This window comes from Marmota monax, unplaced genomic scaffold, assembly GCF_021218885.2.
Source record: "Marmota monax isolate L192 unplaced genomic scaffold, Marmota_monax_Labrador192_F-V1.1 WCK01_AAM20220418_F8-fsc00249, whole genome shotgun sequence".
Taxonomy (NCBI): Eukaryota; Metazoa; Chordata; class Mammalia; order Rodentia; family Sciuridae; genus Marmota; species Marmota monax.
This window is the reverse complement of record NW_026694242.1, coordinates 1,752,146-1,770,787: the sequence shown is the minus strand read 5'-3', so window position 1 is coordinate 1,770,787 and position 18,642 is coordinate 1,752,146. Positions and strand designations below refer to the sequence as shown.

The 18,642-nt window shown below is 46.3% G+C and overlaps 1 protein-coding gene across 1 annotated transcript in view; it reads right to left on the bottom strand.

Moving 5' to 3' along the window:
• The window catches only part of Txnrd3 (thioredoxin reductase 3), a 37,932-nt gene extending 19,524 nt beyond the window's left edge, over window positions 1–18,408 (bottom strand). The window contains exons 1-8 of the mRNA XM_046466948.2: window positions 18,000–18,408; window positions 9,947–10,007; window positions 8,155–8,264; window positions 5,661–5,765; window positions 5,304–5,376; window positions 4,044–4,163; window positions 2,197–2,339; window positions 756–871 (exon numbers count right to left, since the gene is read on the bottom strand). Coding sequence (XP_046322904.1) covers window positions 756–871; window positions 2,197–2,339; window positions 4,044–4,163; window positions 5,304–5,376; window positions 5,661–5,765; window positions 8,155–8,264; window positions 9,947–10,007; window positions 18,000–18,212 — 941 coding nt within the window. The 5' untranslated portion in view covers window positions 18,213–18,408. The remainder of the gene's footprint in view (window positions 1–755; window positions 872–2,196; window positions 2,340–4,043; window positions 4,164–5,303; window positions 5,377–5,660; window positions 5,766–8,154; window positions 8,265–9,946; window positions 10,008–17,999) is intronic.
• Between the last annotated feature and the right edge of the window lie 234 nt (window positions 18,409–18,642).

Genomic DNA, 18,642 nt, shown 5'->3' with positions numbered 1-18,642 from the left:
TATCAGTCTATATCAGTCTGTCTAGTAGTCCATCAGTCCATCTGTCTATCTATCTGTCTATCCATCTATCTTCCTAGTCTATCAGTCTATATCAGTCTATCTGTCTAGTAGTCCATCAGTCCATCTGTCTATCTATCTGTCTATCCATCTATCACTCACTCTATCTTCCTAGTCTATCAGTCTATATCAGTCTATCTGTCTAGTAGTCCATCAGTCCATCTGTCTGTCTACCCACCTGCCTACCTACCTGCCTTGTACTGCTGGGGATGGGCCTTGGGCAGACTGGACAGTTACTGGACCACTGACCTACTCCCCAGTCCACAGCTGCTCTCCTACGGCAGCCCGCCCAGACAAGTCTGCAGCCATGGACAGCAGCCTGCAGCACCTCCGGTGCTGACCCACAGGAACCTGCCATTGCAAATGCGGAGGGGGCCGTGTGGCTCCTGACCATCAGCTTCCACTGACCCTCTCACACTAAACCCTGACGCTAATTGCACTTGTTTGTCTGAAGCTTACAACCAAATTCCTCCGCCATTCCCAGCAATCACGGAGCAGCACAGCATATTTTGGGTGTTTTACCCTGACACTGTTTACTTGATCTTATTTTCTCTGTCTTATCACTTGACTTAGCTTCCTGCCTTGCATGTACTTTTGTTACCAATCCAAATCTTTCGTGCAATAAGGTAGAGAGTGAGCAAGCTGGAAACACAGACATGAGGCAATTTTTCAATTTAAAACCATCCATTTACTCTTACCTCGTAACGCAGTATTCTTTATCGCCTTGGATGCCCAAGTACCGTGGCCTTTCACCCGTTGCTATGACAAACTTTGAAGCAGAAAAATAACTTTCCTGTCCTTTTTTATTGGTTGCCTTGGGAAATAAGGAAAGCAAACTTCACTTATTGCACACACTGTACAGTACACGACAAGACGGGCGCCACCCAGACCAGGGCTCCTGGTTCACCAGGATGAACCACGGTCCAGCGAGGTGGGCACCGCGGACGAGAGCCGCCTTCACAGAACAGGCACGATCAAGGGCACAGGGGGCTGGGAAGCCATGAGGAAACCAGCCCAGGGTGGCTTCAAAGGAGGCATGAGGTGCCCAGGGAGGGTCGATTGAGAGCCGTGCACAGGACCAGGACAGCACGCAGGCCTGCGAGGGCTGGGGCCTGGGGGACAGCAAGTAGCCAGAAGTGAGAGGAGGGGGACGGCAGGGCTGGGGGGTGCAGTGGTGAAGTGAAACCGAGAGCTGCCGTCTGTGGACTGCGACCTGTGACCCCTAGGCCCCACATCCACTTGTCCTCCCCTAAAACTGATCTGATCTGGTCTTTTAGTCACAGCAGAAAAAAACCTGACTAAACAGCTGTTCAACCACCTGCACCAGGCATATTATTATTATTTGAGAAATAAAACTGACGCTGCATTTCTACAGTGTTTCCTGTGAATGATACGATTCAGATCAGTCATGGAAGTTTGCCTTTTAACCTGGTGCTGGGGTTGAAATCCTGCGCCTCGAGCAGGCTGGGCACGTGTTCTACCTCTGAGGTCCCCACTAGGTCCCCAAGTTAAGGTTTTAAGAGCCACCTCGGCCCAGATCCTTCTGAGGTAACACCTGACTTCACACTGTGTCATCAAGGCCAAGTGTGGAATAAAGCGGATGCAGAGGGTGAGACCTGGCTACTGATCCTAACTCTAGTGAAAACTTCTGTGTTCATCAAAATGATCTCGTTTTCCTTGTGCAAAAAATATAAAAATATAAAATAATGTTACATACTATATTAAATATAATAACACACGTTACACATAATGTCATATATAGAGACATTATATTAATATATGTGTATGATATATATTATTGCATTTTAAATGATATTGCTTTTACCAATGCTTTTATGATAACATATAGAGACTTTTAGGTAAGGTTTCACTTTTAGAAAGGATTCCACTGCTAAAATGTTGATCTTTAGTCTTTTGAACTTTGAACTCTCTGGTCTGAACACTTTCTGTTAAGATGTCGATAGAATCAAAGGCAAATGATGATTTTAAATTAAGAGCTCTTGGAAAAGCGATTTCTTTCAATTTGCAAAGACACATAATCAACAAACACAGCCAAGAACAGGCCTCTGTGTGAGTTTAAGGCAAGTGTGAGCAGGATTAAGGAAAGGCCAAGAGAAGGACAAGAAATTCAGAAAGTACCTTGATTTTATGATGGTCCACAAATTCCCCGTAGGCATTGACATAGGTCACTCCCTTTTCCCTCAGCGACAACCTGTAGCTCCAGTTGAGAGAGCCGATGTGGTTCTGAATGGCCTCTGTCAGGGTGCTCCAGTTGTGCTTCACTGAAACGACCAGGTGAAGGCCCAAAGTGACCTTGACGCTTAATGGTAAATTACATACAGCCATGCGAGAACTACTAGCTATTGCTTTAAAAATCAAACGTTGACAGAAGAAAATTGGCAACTTCCATCTCTCTTCCTATCTTATATTACAAAGCACATGCAAGAAGCAGAGTTCCAAAACGAAAATTGAGGGAGCAGGTGTGGTGGTTCACGCCTGTCATCCCAGCAGCTGAGGAGGCTGAGGCAGGAGGATTGCGAGTTCGAGGCCAGCCTCAGCAACTTGGTGAGACCCTAAGCAATTCAGAGACCCTGTCTCTAAATAAAATATGAAAAAGGGCTGGGGATGGGGCCCAGGGGTTAAGTGCCCCTGAGTTCAATCTCCAGTATAAAAAAAAAGTAGGCATATGCCCACATCAACTGGATCAGAATCTCTCAGGATAAAGACAAGTCATTTTTATCTTTTTAGAAACTCCACCAGATACTCTGACACTCAGCCATGATGGAGAGCACAGCACACAGTCAGCTGGTCACCATATGTAGTCAGTCCCACAGGCTCAACATCTCTGAACCCACCCCTGCACTCCAGCCAGACTTCAGTCTTTGCTCAGGTCTCTGTCATTTCTTGCCTCCCTATCCAATTTCTTTTTTGCCTTGGTGACATCAGAGGGATCAAGCATCCAAACTGTAGTGCATGCTCCTCTCCTGCTGAATGAACTCCTCGATGGCTGTATTAACTGGGGGTAAAATCAACTCCTTATGACAGCACTTCAGGGCCTCTGACATGCTGACCTCTCTAATCTGATTTCTCCCAACATCACGTGCCTGTTCTTTACTCCACCTGCTCCTGATCCATGTTTTGTCTGGGCTGTGTCTTAGCACATCTTCATAGCTGCTGCTGTCCTTCATGTTCCTTTTCTCTGTGGATCAAGGGTCACCTTGTCCCAGAAGAGCGTCTAAACTCTCCCTGACCTCAAAGCTGCATCAGTTGCCCCTCAAGTCAATGTGCACACCAGCCCAGTCAATTCGAGTGCACACAACGGATCTCCTGGACCATCTCACCCAACAGAATTCCATGCAGGAACTCCAGTGTCCTCCTGTCTGCCCAGCCAATAAGTGGTTATGGATGAATTTGTTTCTCACCTTTCATTAACCAAAAGACAACAACAACTGATAAAACAGAAAATGGTATCAGAGTAATAGATCAAACTCAAACAACTACTGATACTATTCTAATTTCCTCATGCTTGAACAAATTCTGAAAACAGTGATCATTAATCTTCCCATTTGGCTAAGGGCCTGGAATTGCTAGAGCCGAAACAGCTCCCTCGCTAGGCAGGAGGACCACAAGAGTGGAGCCATCTCTACAGTCTCTGTATCTGCCTCGTACACAGTGGGATTTTTTTTTTTTTTTTTTTTTGGTACCAGAGACTGAATCCAGGGACACTGATTCCCGTCCCCAGCCTTTCAACATTTTTATTTAGAGTCAGGGTCTCACCAAGTTGCTCAGGGCCTCACTAAGTTGCTGAGGCTGGCCTCCATCTTGCAATCCTCCTGTCTCAGCCTCCTGAGCTGCTGAGATGACAGTCGTGTGGCTTCTAATAAATGCTTATCAAATGATTTTCAAGCTCAACTATAAAAATAGCACATATCTAAGAAACCTACATCTTTTCCCTCCCCATCTACATTTCATAAATCATTACTCACCCTGTTGGTTATACTCCCAGCCAAATTTCCTTGAGTCCCGCAAGGCCTGTCCTAGAAGGGCAGCCTGGTGCATCAGTTTCTTAGGAATACAGCCAACATTCACACAAGTGCCACCAAGGCCTGGGAAAGAAAGGAACAGTGGGTGTGGGTGTGAGTGTGAGAGTGCGAGTGTGTGTGTGTGTGTGATTTCAAATAACACCTGCACAGTGTTATTAAAACACGCAGAACTGAACAGAAACAAGAGAAGGCAAAAGAGAGAGAGAGAGAGAGAACAAGAGAGGAAGACACAACTGCACAGACACCACAAGAATATCAGAAGGAGAAACAAGCTCCCTTGTGTCACTATATGAAACTGTAGGCTGAGAGATTCTGAGCCAGCTTCAATGTTAAAAGTGACTTTTGCATTTTAGCATCAGGGTTCTAGAAAATTCTAGAATGTTCATAAAGAAGTTATTACAAGATGTGGGCTGGAAGAGCAAGAAGTAACAGCACAGCACCCTAACCAGGAAAGCAGTCCGTGTGCAGGGCAGGAAGCCCGAGTGAGTGCCTGACCCAGAGGGTCACCCAGCTGACAGAGGTGGCCTTCCGGGAAGAAGGAAGGCAGCCCCAGTGACTGGCATGGAGGAGCCAGAGCCATAAGGACCCCAGCTCCACTCTGCTCTGCTGTCCCTCATTACAGCAAACTGGCCAACCCTGACCAGAAGCCAGAGGGCCAGGCCACCAACTGATCCGTCCTCTGGGCACAGAGCAGGGCAGAGACGGAAGGAGCACACGGTATAGACAGAAAACACCCAGCACAAAGCCTATGTGCTCTATTTGACAGAGAGGAAAACTAACCTGGCAGGTGACCACTCTGCCTACAGCACCCAGTCCTAGGGCGGGGACCATATCGTGTCCCTTACTTAACTAAGCTGTGATGACCATGGATCCTAATGCCACTGACTTTATTGTATGGCCACTCAACTCAATCATGACATTGGTGCAGAAACACCCACAAAAACGTTTATGGCAACTCAGGTGACCAGGACACAGATCACACACTGTGGTCACTGGGTAAACATTAAAGTGGGAGGAATTTTTTTCAATTTGCAAAATTTCCCTCAATCTATCTTTGCACTGTCACCACCGATGACCGATGACCTGAGACTTGGCCTCCTCGATTATGGAAGGGACTACTTCAGCTCTTGAGCTTCCTGTGGGACTAAGAGGCGTCACACGTATAAAACGATGCACGGAAAGATCAGAGAACACACAGCTTACCCCAGGATGTGCCCTGAGGGGAAGGGACCACAAAGTCCAGGACCATGACTTTCTTTCCCAAAATGGCTGCTTCCTACAAAAACAGTAACAACAACAACTATATTTAAAGTGCAAGAAGTAAAATCAAGTAAAGAAAAATTCTCTCATCCCCCAAATAAAAACAGTCTGTTTTTCTGGGATAACATGGTCTTTTCCCTGAATGAAAATGGCTGATAAAATAAAAGCTTAAGATCGTGATGTTAACATTAAATATTTTTGTTTAAAACAATTAGCAGACGAGATGCTTATGTCAATGGCCAGGAAAGATCACCTCCAAGAGCACCTTGTTTTTTTTTGTTTGTTTGTTTGTGTTCGTACCTTTGCACACGAGAGGCCACCAGAACCACCACCAATGACAATGAGATCATAATCATTTGCTGAGCCTTCCTGTAGGAGCTTCTGTAACAGCCCGCTGTGATGTGCCTGTGTTTGAGCAGGAGGAGAAGGAACACTGCGTGACTTCACGATCCAGAGCTGCGTGCTCACACCCTGTGTCCAGTCGGCAAGGATTTCACCCACAGACAATCTCAGGGCCAACAGGCCTACGATTCACCCAAGGCAGGACTGCCCATTTCTCTGCGTGTTGGTCAAGTAGAGTCCAAGTGGTTAGAATGTGTGTTGTGACCTACTACCAGATAGGCAGCACATGTCAAATGGCCAAGAGGGCTGTGGCCTTGTCCGTATGGCAGACAGGGTCAAGTGCAGTGGAATAACCAAGCATCACTTTTCAAGATCCTTGTTTCTCTGTGCTAATGTGTCTGTCTCTCTCTCTTTTTTGGTACTGGGGACTGAATCCAGGGGTGCTTAACCATGGAGCCACATCCACATCCCTTTTTATTTTGAGACAGGGCCTTGCTAAGTTGCTGAGGCTGGCCTCTAACTTGCAATCCTCCTGCCTCAGCCTCCTGATCCACTAGAGTAACCGGCATGCACCACCGTGCCCGGTCTGTGCCAGTCTTTGTTTTAAAATGTTACACATTACCAGCAATTTTTTCTTGATTTCTTATACATCTGTCTAAATTTTATAGCTATACTTGTGAACTTCCTATACAAGACAAATCCCTTGCAAATTTTTCTTTCCATAAGGATCACGACACTGGTTCTGTACCATAGTTGCTTGCTCCTGTGGCCTGTGTAGTGGTCAGAAGCAGTTCAGAGGAGGTGAGAGTCTGATACGTGACTCAGCAAGCCTTCTTTATGCCAAGTCAATTGCCCAATCCTCCAAGCTCAGCTTTAGAAATGACAAGCTCAAACCAGCCCTTCCTGAGAGGGACAAGAGTGCTCATTTCATAACTTCAGGGATCTGCCAGATGCTATGTGGCCAATAAAGGATGTGCGCCCACGATGGCTTGTAAACATCCTAAGAAGAGCTCCACCGGCCTCCTTACTTTTTGAAGTGCTCAGGGAAATCCATCTCAAAGCTCTTTACCTGCACCCTGTGTTCAGTGTTCAATCGGCATCGATTTCATTTACAAAAAGTCTTGGGGCCAACAGATCTACCACTCATCTAAAGTTGGAACTGACATTTCTCTACGTGCTGCTCAAGTAGGGTGGAACCAGTTAGGATGTGCTACCCAAGAAGAAGCCTTTTGTTTCTGAAAGAGGTCTGCTCTCTGGGTCCCCCCAGGCCCAATCTCTGACACCATAATCCGGGTGGGGACTGCCGAGGCCACCTCCGAACGTGCATAGGGGCAGTAATGACAGCAGTCACCACCTTGTGCACTGGGTGGCAACTTCTAGAACTAATAAAGCATGCTGTTACATAATGACACGGATCGCCCATTCACATGCAATGCACACAATCATTTCTTTCCCAACCAAAATATAATTCTTAATTAAGATTTCAACTCAGGGGCTGGGGATGTGGCTCAAGCGATAGCGTGCTCATCTGGCACGCACGGGGCTCTGAGTTCAATTCTCAGCACCACACCAAAAATAAAAAATAAAGATGTTGTGTCCACCGAAAACTAAAAAAAAATGAATATTAAAAAATTCTCTCTCTCTCTCTTTAAAAAAAAAGATTTCAAATCAGTATTTAGTCAATCACTGGTAGCTAACATTTGCATACATGCACAAAAGAGAATGGAATTTTAATTAATAAACTAATTATAAAATAAGGATTGTTTTTTAATTGTGTGTGTGGCAACCACTCTACCCCTGAGTCACATCCCCAGCCCCATAAATATCAATTTTTTATCGATTACTACCTAACAGAAGGACTCCTGTCCATTTCATGCATTTTAGAAATAAAAATAATCCATATATAACATCTACGACTAATATACATACGTATATTAGTTGTAGATGCACACAGTACCTTTATTTAATTTATTTATTTGTATGTGGTGCTGGGGATGGAACCCTGTGCCTCATGCATGCGAGGCAAGCTCTCCACCCCTACGGATGAGAAAGTCCATGTCAATGGCCCTGAACAAATTAGTCATCCCAGGGTCAGCGGCCTTGCCAAGAATTCTAATGATCCTAGACAAGACTGTTGGCGCTGACCTCATTTTACAGGGGAACAGCCTTCCTTTCTCTCCCCACGAGGAGGAGCAGACCTGTCCTGGCCCCAGGGGGACACACCTCTCTGGCCTGGTAACCTCATTCAGAATGTTCTCCTTCTTGCTCCTGAATTCAGGTCGGCAGAAAAGCTCATCTCCTGTAAAGTCATCAGGGTTAGCTGATAACCATCCAAGGGATTTCCCACTTTACAACTTCAAAATGACCAAGTAAAAAGACTTCTAAAAGCCACTTCCTCCTCTTTTAAATGCTTTTGAGAACAGAACATGGACGAGAGGCAGGGAGGGCTTACCTGGAAAGTCCTGTCACATCCTCCCACGTGCACTCTATTCACAAAAATGTTGGGCACGGTCTTCTGATTAGTGATTTCTGTCAGCATTTCTTGAACACGGATCCCATCATCTAGAGAATAAAAAGTTCAATACGGACCCTGTGTCAATGGTGCCAAGTAAATCAAACTGAAGGGTCACAGCACTACAGTGCTCACAGGGACACACCTGGGACAGGTGACACATCTGTCATGTGTTCATGACTTCAGGAAATGTCGACTCCAGAGAAAACCTTGGGAACCTAAAGATCAATCTACCGATCCCTCTAAAAATAGAGGCTGGGGCTGGGGCTCAGGGGTACAGCGCTTGCCCAGCACGTGTGAAGCACTGGGTTGGATCCTAAGCACAGCATAAAATATAAATAAATAAAATAAAGGTATTGTATCTACCTACTACTAAAAAAATAAAATAAAATACAGCCTTCTGCCAGGCACAGTGTGGCACATGCCTATAATGCCAGTGGCTCGGGAGGCCGAGGCAGGAGGATCACAAATTGGAGGCCAGCCTCAGCAACAGTGAGGCCCTGAGCAACTCAGGGAGACCCTCTCTAAATAAAATACAAAACATGGCTGGGGATGGGGCTCAGGAGTTGAGTGTCCCTGAGTTCAATCCCTGGTACCAAAAAAAAAAAAAAAAAAAAGCCTTCTAAATTAGCTTTTTAAAAATCTTCTTAAAAATAACTTTATATATTTTTATATGGTGCTGAGAATCGAACCGGGTCAGTTTTGTTGCTTAGCCTCACACATGCTAGGCAAGTGCTATGCCACTGGGCCACAACTCCAGCCCCTGAATTAGCTTTTGATTTATAATTCAACAATTATAAGAACTCTCTCTATTGTTCCAACTCAGAAAAAAATTTCCTATAATTACATGTGGAAATGTGTACGAGCATAGACTAAAATAGACTCTCCATTGCTGAAAATACAAGTGGGCCAAGACTATCTAAGATTGCCACATGTGGTGTACTCTGCAGAGAAACCTAAAGATTCAAAAGTGTGTTGGGTGGGGTGGTGCACATCTGTCATCCCAGCAGCTCAGGAGGCTGAGGCAGGAGGATCGCAGGTTGGAGGCCAGCCTCAGCAACTTAGCAAGGCCCTCAGCAACTCAGGGAGACCCTGTCTCTAAATAAAATATAAAAAGAGCTGGGGACAGGGCTCAGTGGTTAAGCACCCCTGGGTTTAATCCCCAGTACCAAAAAAAACCCCAAAAGATTCAAGAATATTTCACTTCCCACAGTGACATGGAGGAAATAGCCAGTTTCATGAAGACAGAGATCAGGTATTTTCTGATCATGACTGTCCCCAACCCTGCAAAGCACCCCATGTGCAAAGTGTTCAATGAATCAAACGCACAGATGCCAAGGAGTCTAAAGTATAAAACTAAAAGCTCCATGTGCTCCCCTCCGTGGGTGACACAACCAGGAAGAGGAAGTCTATTTCTTTCATTCATTACAGCTTCAGCTATTTTGCTCTCGAGTTGGCAGATCCATTTGAAATACCTCAAATATTCCAAGTAAGCAGCTTACATATTTTCCTCCCACTCCCTTCCCTCAAATATGAAAAACATATAATAAGAAAATCTACACCAAATGATTTGTCACATAAGGACTCATTTTCTGCTTGGTTGAACATACACAAAAATGGCTCATCTCACCCAAAGAGACAAGAGCAAATTGAACTGAACCAAGCCCAGGGGAAGAAGTCAATCTTGCTGGCGTGCGCTGCAGACAACACGGTGCACTAACTATCTACTTACCAACTTGATCAAGTTCCAAGATGTTACAGTCGACTCCCAGAGAAGAAAAGAGTTCTTTCACCTGTAACAAAGATCCACCTGTTTCAACAAGTTAGGAAATATGGCAGAAGAATAAGAGATGTCCAAAACAACGTTGTTTGGGAATAGGAGTTGGGCCTGTTGTTTTTTAATTTATTTTTCTAGTTGTAGATAGACAGTGTGCCTGTATTTTATTTGCTTATTTTTGTATGTGGTGCTGAGACTTGAACCCTGTGCTCTGCTGTACTGCTCGGCCACTGAGCCCCAGCCCCAGCCCCCTGACCAATTTTTTACCCTTGCTACTACACAAGTTCCCAGAATAACCTCAACCTTCCCCGTGCCCTCTTTTGACATATCTGTCTCCTTATGACTCCTGTTTTAGTCAGCTTTTTGCTGCTGTGACTAAAAGACCTCACCAGCACAACTGCAGAGGGGGACAGGTTGACTTGGGGCTCAGGGTGTCCCAGGTCCCAGTCCACAGGTGGCTCCACTCCTGGCCGAGGGGAGGCAGGACGTCATGGAGGAAGAGTGTGGGGAGGGAGCAGCTCCCATGGGGACCAGGGAGCAGAGACTCCACTCTCCAGGGACAATTAGGGATCTCAAGCCACGGCCCCAGGGCCACCTCCTCCATCACACCCCACCTGCCTCCAGGGGCCACCAGGGGACCTCAGGGAGCCATTCCCTGCCGGGGTTCAGGCCTCACACCCCCTCACTCCTCCTCTGGACCTTCTTGTGTCACCTCCCAGGGGGGCTCTAGGGACACCCCACAGCCCCACTATAACAACTCCCAAATCTGTAACTAGTGCTCAAATCTCTCTTCTGACACCAGGATGTCCCAAAGGCACCATCCTCCAAAAGCAACTCGCCTTCTTCCCAACCTACCCAGGACGGGTCATTTGCTGTTCTAAGTCACTGAGACACAGAGATGGACACAACACGGTGGCGGCCCTCTAGTAGGGGAAACAGGCATGGTCCATCATTGGTGTAAATAAGAAACCCCAGAGACTGCTGCTACGACAGGGGACAGGAAAACAACAGCATGGGTGTCCCCTGGACACACAGGATCAGGACCTGGAGCCAACGTGGCACTGGAACGACTTTGCAAAGGAGTCACTGGGCAACATGGTCCAGCCCCAAACTCGCTCCCACCCACCATATTACAGTAATTACTAAGTCTGAATTCTCCATCTTGAACTGCTTCATCTTCTTAGTTTCCCACAGTCGATATCTTAGTACGAGACATCAATATTTACTAATAGAATTTCTCAGTAATATCCCAAAAGTTCTTCCTGCACCAGCGTTGTCCCCTCTGGTTTTCAAAATGGCAGTCAAAGTGACCTCTTCAAACCCGCTTTGTGCCACATTCCTTAAAACCCTTTAGTGCAGCCAAGTGTGCTGGCTCATGCCTATAATCCATGCTCGGGAGGCTGAGGCAGGAGGATTGCAAGTTGGAGGCCAGCCTCAGCCACTTAGAGAGGCCCTAAGCAACTCAGGGAGACCCTGTCTCTAAATAAAATGCAGAATAGGGCTGGGGAGGGGCTCAGGGGTTAAGTGCCCCTGGGTTCAACCATCAGTACCAACAACAACAACAAAACCCATTAAAACCCTTCAGCTCTCAGCACTTTACACAAAACCCAGAGGTCCCACTTCCACTCAGAAGGTCCACTCCACGGCCAAACGTGTGAGAAGACACAGAGGCCCAACCTGCCAACCCAAAGGTGTTTTTTCCATTCTGCTCTTGACACATGCAGTGTATTTTGGCTGATAGCCACGGTGTCCCCGCCCCACACTGGCTGTTCAGGGGCTCCCACCACCAGGGAGCACACTGCCCAGTGGCCACCTCATGGGCCGCCCAGCTAAGCCGCTATCCTGACAGCTTGGCCTCTGCACATGCTTCCTGGCTGCTGCTAAAGAATATGCAGCTTAGAGGCCCTGCACACACTGTGGTCAGCCTGGTGGGATGACGGCGCCCCTCTGAGGCTGCTTCAGATGGCCTCACTCTGGTTCATGAGGAGCCTGTCCCCTACACATGACCAAGCAAAAAAGCAGCAGGCAGGACACTGTGTACATGCCCAACCTTGTCCTTTCTGTCCATACACACAGCCCTCCTCCCACCCTCCACGAGCTCAGTCTGTACTGCTTCCCCTAAGTCCCAACAAACCCTTCCAGGGGGTTTTGTTTTGCCCATTCATGATGTCCACCTGGAGCAGAGTAGGCTGAGCCAGATCCAGGAAGAGCTGTTAACACTAAAGGCTGCTGGCACTCAAAGTGGCCAGAAGTGAGAACTGGTGACAGAGGGTGACTATGAGAAGGCGAGCTTCTGGGAGCTGCAGGTAAGGCGGCCGGGTGAGCTGCTAGCTCGGGCCGCAGGAGGAGCTGTTAGTTGGAGCTGCTACAAGAGAACGGGGAGAGCTGCTGCTAATGGTAAGAGAGCTGTATCTGCCTGCTGGTGATTTCCATCTGAACTGAGCCCAGAGCCCTTGGCCTACTGAGAACACATGTGCAACTGCGAAAATCATTTTCACAGGCTCTGGAAATTTCCTAAGAGCTTTCAGCAAATGAAGAAACATTTATGCAAGGAAATCAATTAACTCTCAGTAACAGCAGGGAGAGTCCGCCCCTGAGCTGTACATCCTCCTCCTCCCTCCCTCCCCTGCCCGAGGTCAGCCTGGTGGGAACCCCAGTTGAAGTGTGGCCTAGAAAACAAGTTCCCAATATCTCTCAGAATAGCAGGCCACCAGCACCTCTCACCCCCTGCCCACCTCTCACTCTGAGTCACTAAGGCTCAGTGCTCCATCGGCCCCACTGAGACCAAAAGCCACATACCCCAGCAGTGGCAGAAGGGAAATACTGGGACCATGATCCCCACCATCACAGTTTACCTGTAAGGTAAAGTCCCCAGCTGGGAAAGGCAAGCCCAAAAGAAATCCCCTTATAGAGTCCTGCTCATCAGTCCCCGTCCCCACTCCCAGGATCCTTTTGGGGTAGTGGTGGGGCAGATACCAGGCATCGAACTCAGGAGCACTCAACCACTGAGCCCCGTCCCCAGCCCTATTTGTATTTCATTTAGAGACAGGGTCTCACTGAGTTGCTTAGGGCCTTGCCTGTTGCTGAGGCTGGCTTTGAACTCTCGATCCTCCTGCCTCAGCCTCCTGAGCCACTAGGATGACAGGTGTGTGCCACTGTGTCCAGATGCTCCTCCTAGTTCTTAAACAAGACCTCAGAGTTTTGGCCCAGTGGAGATACAGACCATGAGAGCAAAGAACTCCAGAGCTCTTCCCACAAGTAGCGTCACACATGATAGCATAATATTGATAATGTTTCCTTTAAGATCAGAAAGGAAGCCTGCTTTCGCCCCTCTATTTCAACATAGCATTGAAAGTCCTAGCTACAGCAATAAGGCAAGAAAAATGAATCGAACAAATTCTTGTCCCAATTGGAAAAGAAGTAAAATTATCTCTGTTCACAAGCAGCATAATCTTATATGTTCAAAACTTGAAGATTTCAAAGACACATACACATCGACATTGTTAGGATGTACAAAATCAGCAAAGTTGCAGGGCACAAAGTCATGACAACTAGTTATTTTCCATATACTAATGATGGATGAGTCAACCAGGAAATTAAGAATTCCATTAACAACGGCATGAAAAGAATTAAACTGCTTAGGAATACACTTAACCAAGGAAGGTAAAGACTTATACACTAAAAACTACAAACTACTGCTGAAAGAGATAAAAGATACCAATAAATAGGAAGACATCTTGTGTTTCAAGGATTAGAAGACTTTAAGTTGTTGTCAATAATACACCAAGCAAGCTACAGACTCCATGCAATCCCTACCAAAAATCTCAATGATGTTTCTTTTTTCAAAAATTGAAATCTTTCCTAAAATTCAGATGGAACCTCAGGGAGTCCTATATAGCACACCCCCGCCCCACAAAAAATGAAATCTTGAAAGCTGGACATCTCTTGCTTCTTGATTTCAAAACTTACCACAAACCTACAGTGATCAAACATAAGGAGACTGACCTGAATACAGACCCACAGAGCAAGAGAAGGGAATGGAGAGTTCTGGAATAGAGTCTTGATTTTTGACAAGGGTGCCAAGACCGTCCAAAAGAGAAAGTACGGTCTCCAACAACTGGTACCAAGGAAATGGCTATCCACAAGCAAAAGAATGGAACTGAACCCTGACCTAAAACCAAGTACAGAAACGAACTCAAAATGGATCAGAGACCTAAATGTAGGAGCTAAAAACCAGAAAACTATTAGAAGAAGTCAGTAGCTGGTCAAAGTGGCACAGGCCTGTAATCCCAGTGGCTGAGCAGGCTGAGGCAGGAAGATAGTGAGTTCAAAGCCAGCCTCAGCAACTTAGCAAGACCCTGTCTCAAAATAGAAAATAAAAAGGGCTGGGGTTGTGGCTCAGTGGTAGAGCACTTGCCTAGCACGTGTGAGGCCTTGGGTTTGATTCTCAGCATCACATATAAATAAAAAAGATAAAGGTCCACTGACAATCAAGAAAATATTAAAAGGGAAAATTTCTTTTTAAAGGGGGCTAGGGATGTGGCTCAGTGGTTAAGCACCCCTGGGTTCAGTCCCTGGACAAAAAATAAATAAATAAATAATGAAAAATAAAAAAAGACACAGGGCAAAGATATTGGATTTGGATATAACATCAAAGGCACAAGGAACAGAAGAGAAAACAGACAAATTTGATCTCACAAAACACAAAAGGTTTGGTGCAGCAAAGGACACTATCAATTAAGTAAAAAAATGGCAGCCAAGCAGCTTCACAGATCATTTACAATGACATACCTGAAGGATCACACCCTATATGATACAGAGAACTTCTAAAGCTTAGTAACAAAAAACTTTAAACACAACTTAAAACGGAGCACTTGAACAAAGCACTTGAATAGATATTTCTCCAAAGAAAATACACCAATGGGAAATAAGCACATGCTATTCAACCTCACTGATCTTTATGGAAATGCAAATCAGACCACGATGACATACCACCTCATCTATCATGATAGCTATTGCTTTAAGAAAACCACACACACACACAAACTAACAAGTGTTAAAGAAGATGTGGCAAAATCGGAACCCCGTGCACTGTTGGTAGAAATGTAAAACAGTGTTCTACAAAACACTGAAAACACGAAGACCTTATAAGTCAGCAATTCCATTTCTAGGAAGGTACCTAAAAGAACTAAAAGTAGGGACTCAAACAAACACCTACATGCTTACGTTCACTGTCAGATTATCGACGACAGTCAAGGTGGAGGCCACTCAGGTTGTCCACTAATGCTTGAATGGACAAACAAAGTGTGCTCTATTTTTCTTTCTTCTTTTTTTACAATGGAATACTGTTCAGTCTTAAAAAGGGAAAGAAATTCTTTTTTAAATTTTTTACTTGTTCTTTTTATATATAAATACAGTAAGGGAGCATGACCTATCCGAATCAGGATCCCATTTTTGTGGTTGTACATAATGTGGAGTTTTACTGGGCCTGTCTTCTGACAGACGCTACAACATGGATGGATCTGGAAGATATGACGCTAAGGGAAATAAGCCAGACACAAGATACAAACGCTGCATGATTTGTGGATGAGGTAATCAAAGTAGTCAAATTCACACACAGGAAGTAGAAGGATGGTTACCAATGGCTGGGGAAGAGGAATGGGAGTTAACATTCAATGGGTATAGAATTTCATTTGAAAAAGTTGAAAATTTGTGGATATGGAGGGTGATCATTGTACAACACTGTGAATTTTGTTTTCTAATTTTGTCCCAGGGATTGTACCCATGGGTGCTTATATCTTATTTAGACACAGGGTCTTGCTGAGTTACTTGTGGCCTCGCTGAGTTTCGAAGCCTGGCCTCCAACTTGCCATTCTCCTGCCTCAGCCTCCCAAGCTGCTGGGATTACTGGTGTGTGCCACTGCACCCAGCAATCAAATGTTCTTAATGTCACTGACTTCTACTCCTAAAAATGGTTTCAATTATAAATTTTATGTGGCATGTGTTTTACCACAATGTGTTTTATAAGCTAACCAAGAGAAGAAGAGAATTTTAAAGTGTGTGAAATCGAGAGTGAAGAAACATGAATTAAAATTAACGCAGGAATGATGTTTCAAAAATCAGAGAATTTTCAGCCAGGTGCAGTGGCACATTCCTGTAATCTCAGTTATTGGGGAGGCTGAGGCAGGAGGATCTCCAGTTCAAAGCCAGCCTCAGCAACTTAGTGAGGTCCTAAACACCTTATCAAGACCTTGTTTCAAAATAAAACATAAAAAGGGCTGGGGATGTGGCTCAGTGGGAAAAGCACCCCTGGGTTCAATCCCTGGTGCCAAAAACAAAAACAAAATAAAGACCCAAAAAGAACAAACTATAAAGGGAAAAAAAATGATAGGTTCAGCTACATTCAACTTGCAAACTTCACTGGTCCAAAATATCCCATAGAAAGAAAAATAAAAAGTCATATATGTATGTACATATACACATATACATACCCAAAGGGTTAGTATGCAAAACATATAATGAAGGTCTACAAATCTGCAAAACAAAACAACTCAGTAGAAAAATAAGCAAAAGACCCAATCCGTTTCCTAGAAGAAGAAATTCAAATGAACCATAAACATGTAAATTTCATCAAGGAAATGTAAAATTCAAGCCACTTCATAACTGCAGGAATAGCAAAAATTTAAAATCTCAGCAGTTAGCAAAGCTTCAGACTGAAAGAAACTATTATATACTACCAGGAGGGCAAACCGGTATAACCACTTGGAGGAGCAATTGTGCATCACCTTAGTAATGTGTGTGATTTCATGCATCCTCTATGGCCCACCAATTCAGCTTCAAGATACCCTAGAATTCAGTCTTATATGTGTGCATGGGAGGTATGTCCAAGAATAGGCATACATATTGTTTTTAAGAACAAAATACCAGAAACAGCATAATCTAATCCTATGGTCTGATTCACCCTATGGAATGGCACAGTAATAAAAATTAATGAGCCGCAAGGACAGGTAGTAACATGTATGAATCTTGAAAACACACATTGAAGGAAAAAACTGCAAAAGAATCCATGCGTGATTCTGCTTGAAGTCCCCAAACAGGGCAAAAGAAACAAAATATTGTTTAATGACATATATATGCAGAGGAAACGGTAAAGAAGAGTAGTAGGTGGTTAACCTTGGGGTGGGGCGGCTTCCAAGCCACTCAAATCATTTTATTACTCTTTAAAATTGATATGCATGAATACAGGTTCTAAGAAACTATAGATATACCTCAATGTAACCTCGAATTTGAATAATAGCTTATCATTTCATGAGCCTGACCCAAGAGTTCAGGGCTTTGCATATTATCTTCCAACTTTCATTATTTCATCTTTCTGCTAATGTGAAATAAATTTCAAAATGTTCAGAGTCCCTACTTTACAGGTGGGTTATCTTCCAAAGGCCCATTTCTAAGTGGGTTACCCTTAACACTCAGTAGAGTTAACCCTAGAAATAACGCTGAGCGCCTACCCAGCCCCAAAGTTCACGTGCAGAAGAGTTTAAAGTTACCCCTGACTTTTTAATCCTCTTCACAACCTTCCTTTACCTTCCTTATACAAGATGTGGAAAGGCAGCTTCTGCCCAGCTCTGGAACAGGGTCAAGGTCACCCAGTTTATCAGTGGGATCTGAATTCTGCTCTGCGGACTCCGAAGTCCTTCCCTCGGTTTTCACCACCATTTTTATCAAGGCAAAACTTTATTTAAAAATTATTTTTTTTTCCTGTCTTGATACACATTAAATTCAAAGCCAGCAGAGGTAGGACAAGCGGGTGATCAGCAGGCAGCAGTCCCAGTTCCAGGTCCCAGGACTCAGCCCGGCTTGGCTCCAAGCTCCCGAGGCCCCGCCCCCAACCCCAAGCTCCGCCCAATGCCCAGGCCCGGTGGCCCTCCCTCCCGAGGCCCCGCCCCCTTAGGCCCCGCCCCCTGCGTCCCTCCGTCTCCCCGCGGCCCTCCCTCGGCCGGCCGCCTACCCGGGAGCTGTGCGGGCAGTAGGTCTTGCTGAAGATCATCACTCGGCTCCCCTCGATGAGGTTCTTGACGCGGCGCCGCATCTCCTCCCGGGCCTCAGGGGGCTGCTGGCTGGTCCCGGGAGACGACAGGCGGGCGCGGCGCCCGGGAGGCGATGACACGGGCACACCGCGGACGCTGGCTAGGCGACGGTTGGGGACACTCATTTTCCCCATCCTCGGCGATGTCTGCGCCGCCGTCGCCAGTGTCGGCGGTGGTGGGGACGGTGGCTGCTCCAGGGCCTCGCTCTCACTCCGGCCGGACGGGGCCGGGTCTTCTTAGGAACCTGGACGAGGGTGGCGGCGGCACCCGAACTGCGGCCGAGCGGCGAACGCGGCCCAAACTCCACACGCCCCGCACTGGCCACGGGCCTGGGGGCGGCCGTTCACCCCGCCCTCGCCCCGCCCCCTGGGCCGCCTTCGCCCCGCCCCCTGGGCCGCCTTCGCCCCGCCCCCTGGGCCGCCCAGGCCCTCCCCGCCCAGCCCCGCATTGCCCTGCGCATGCGGACTAGGCCGCCCGTCAACCTGGGCAGCCTGTGAGGAACGCGCTGGTCTCAGCCTTCATGCCCCTGCAGTCTGGAGGTTTGAAGCCCCTCGCGGGACAGCC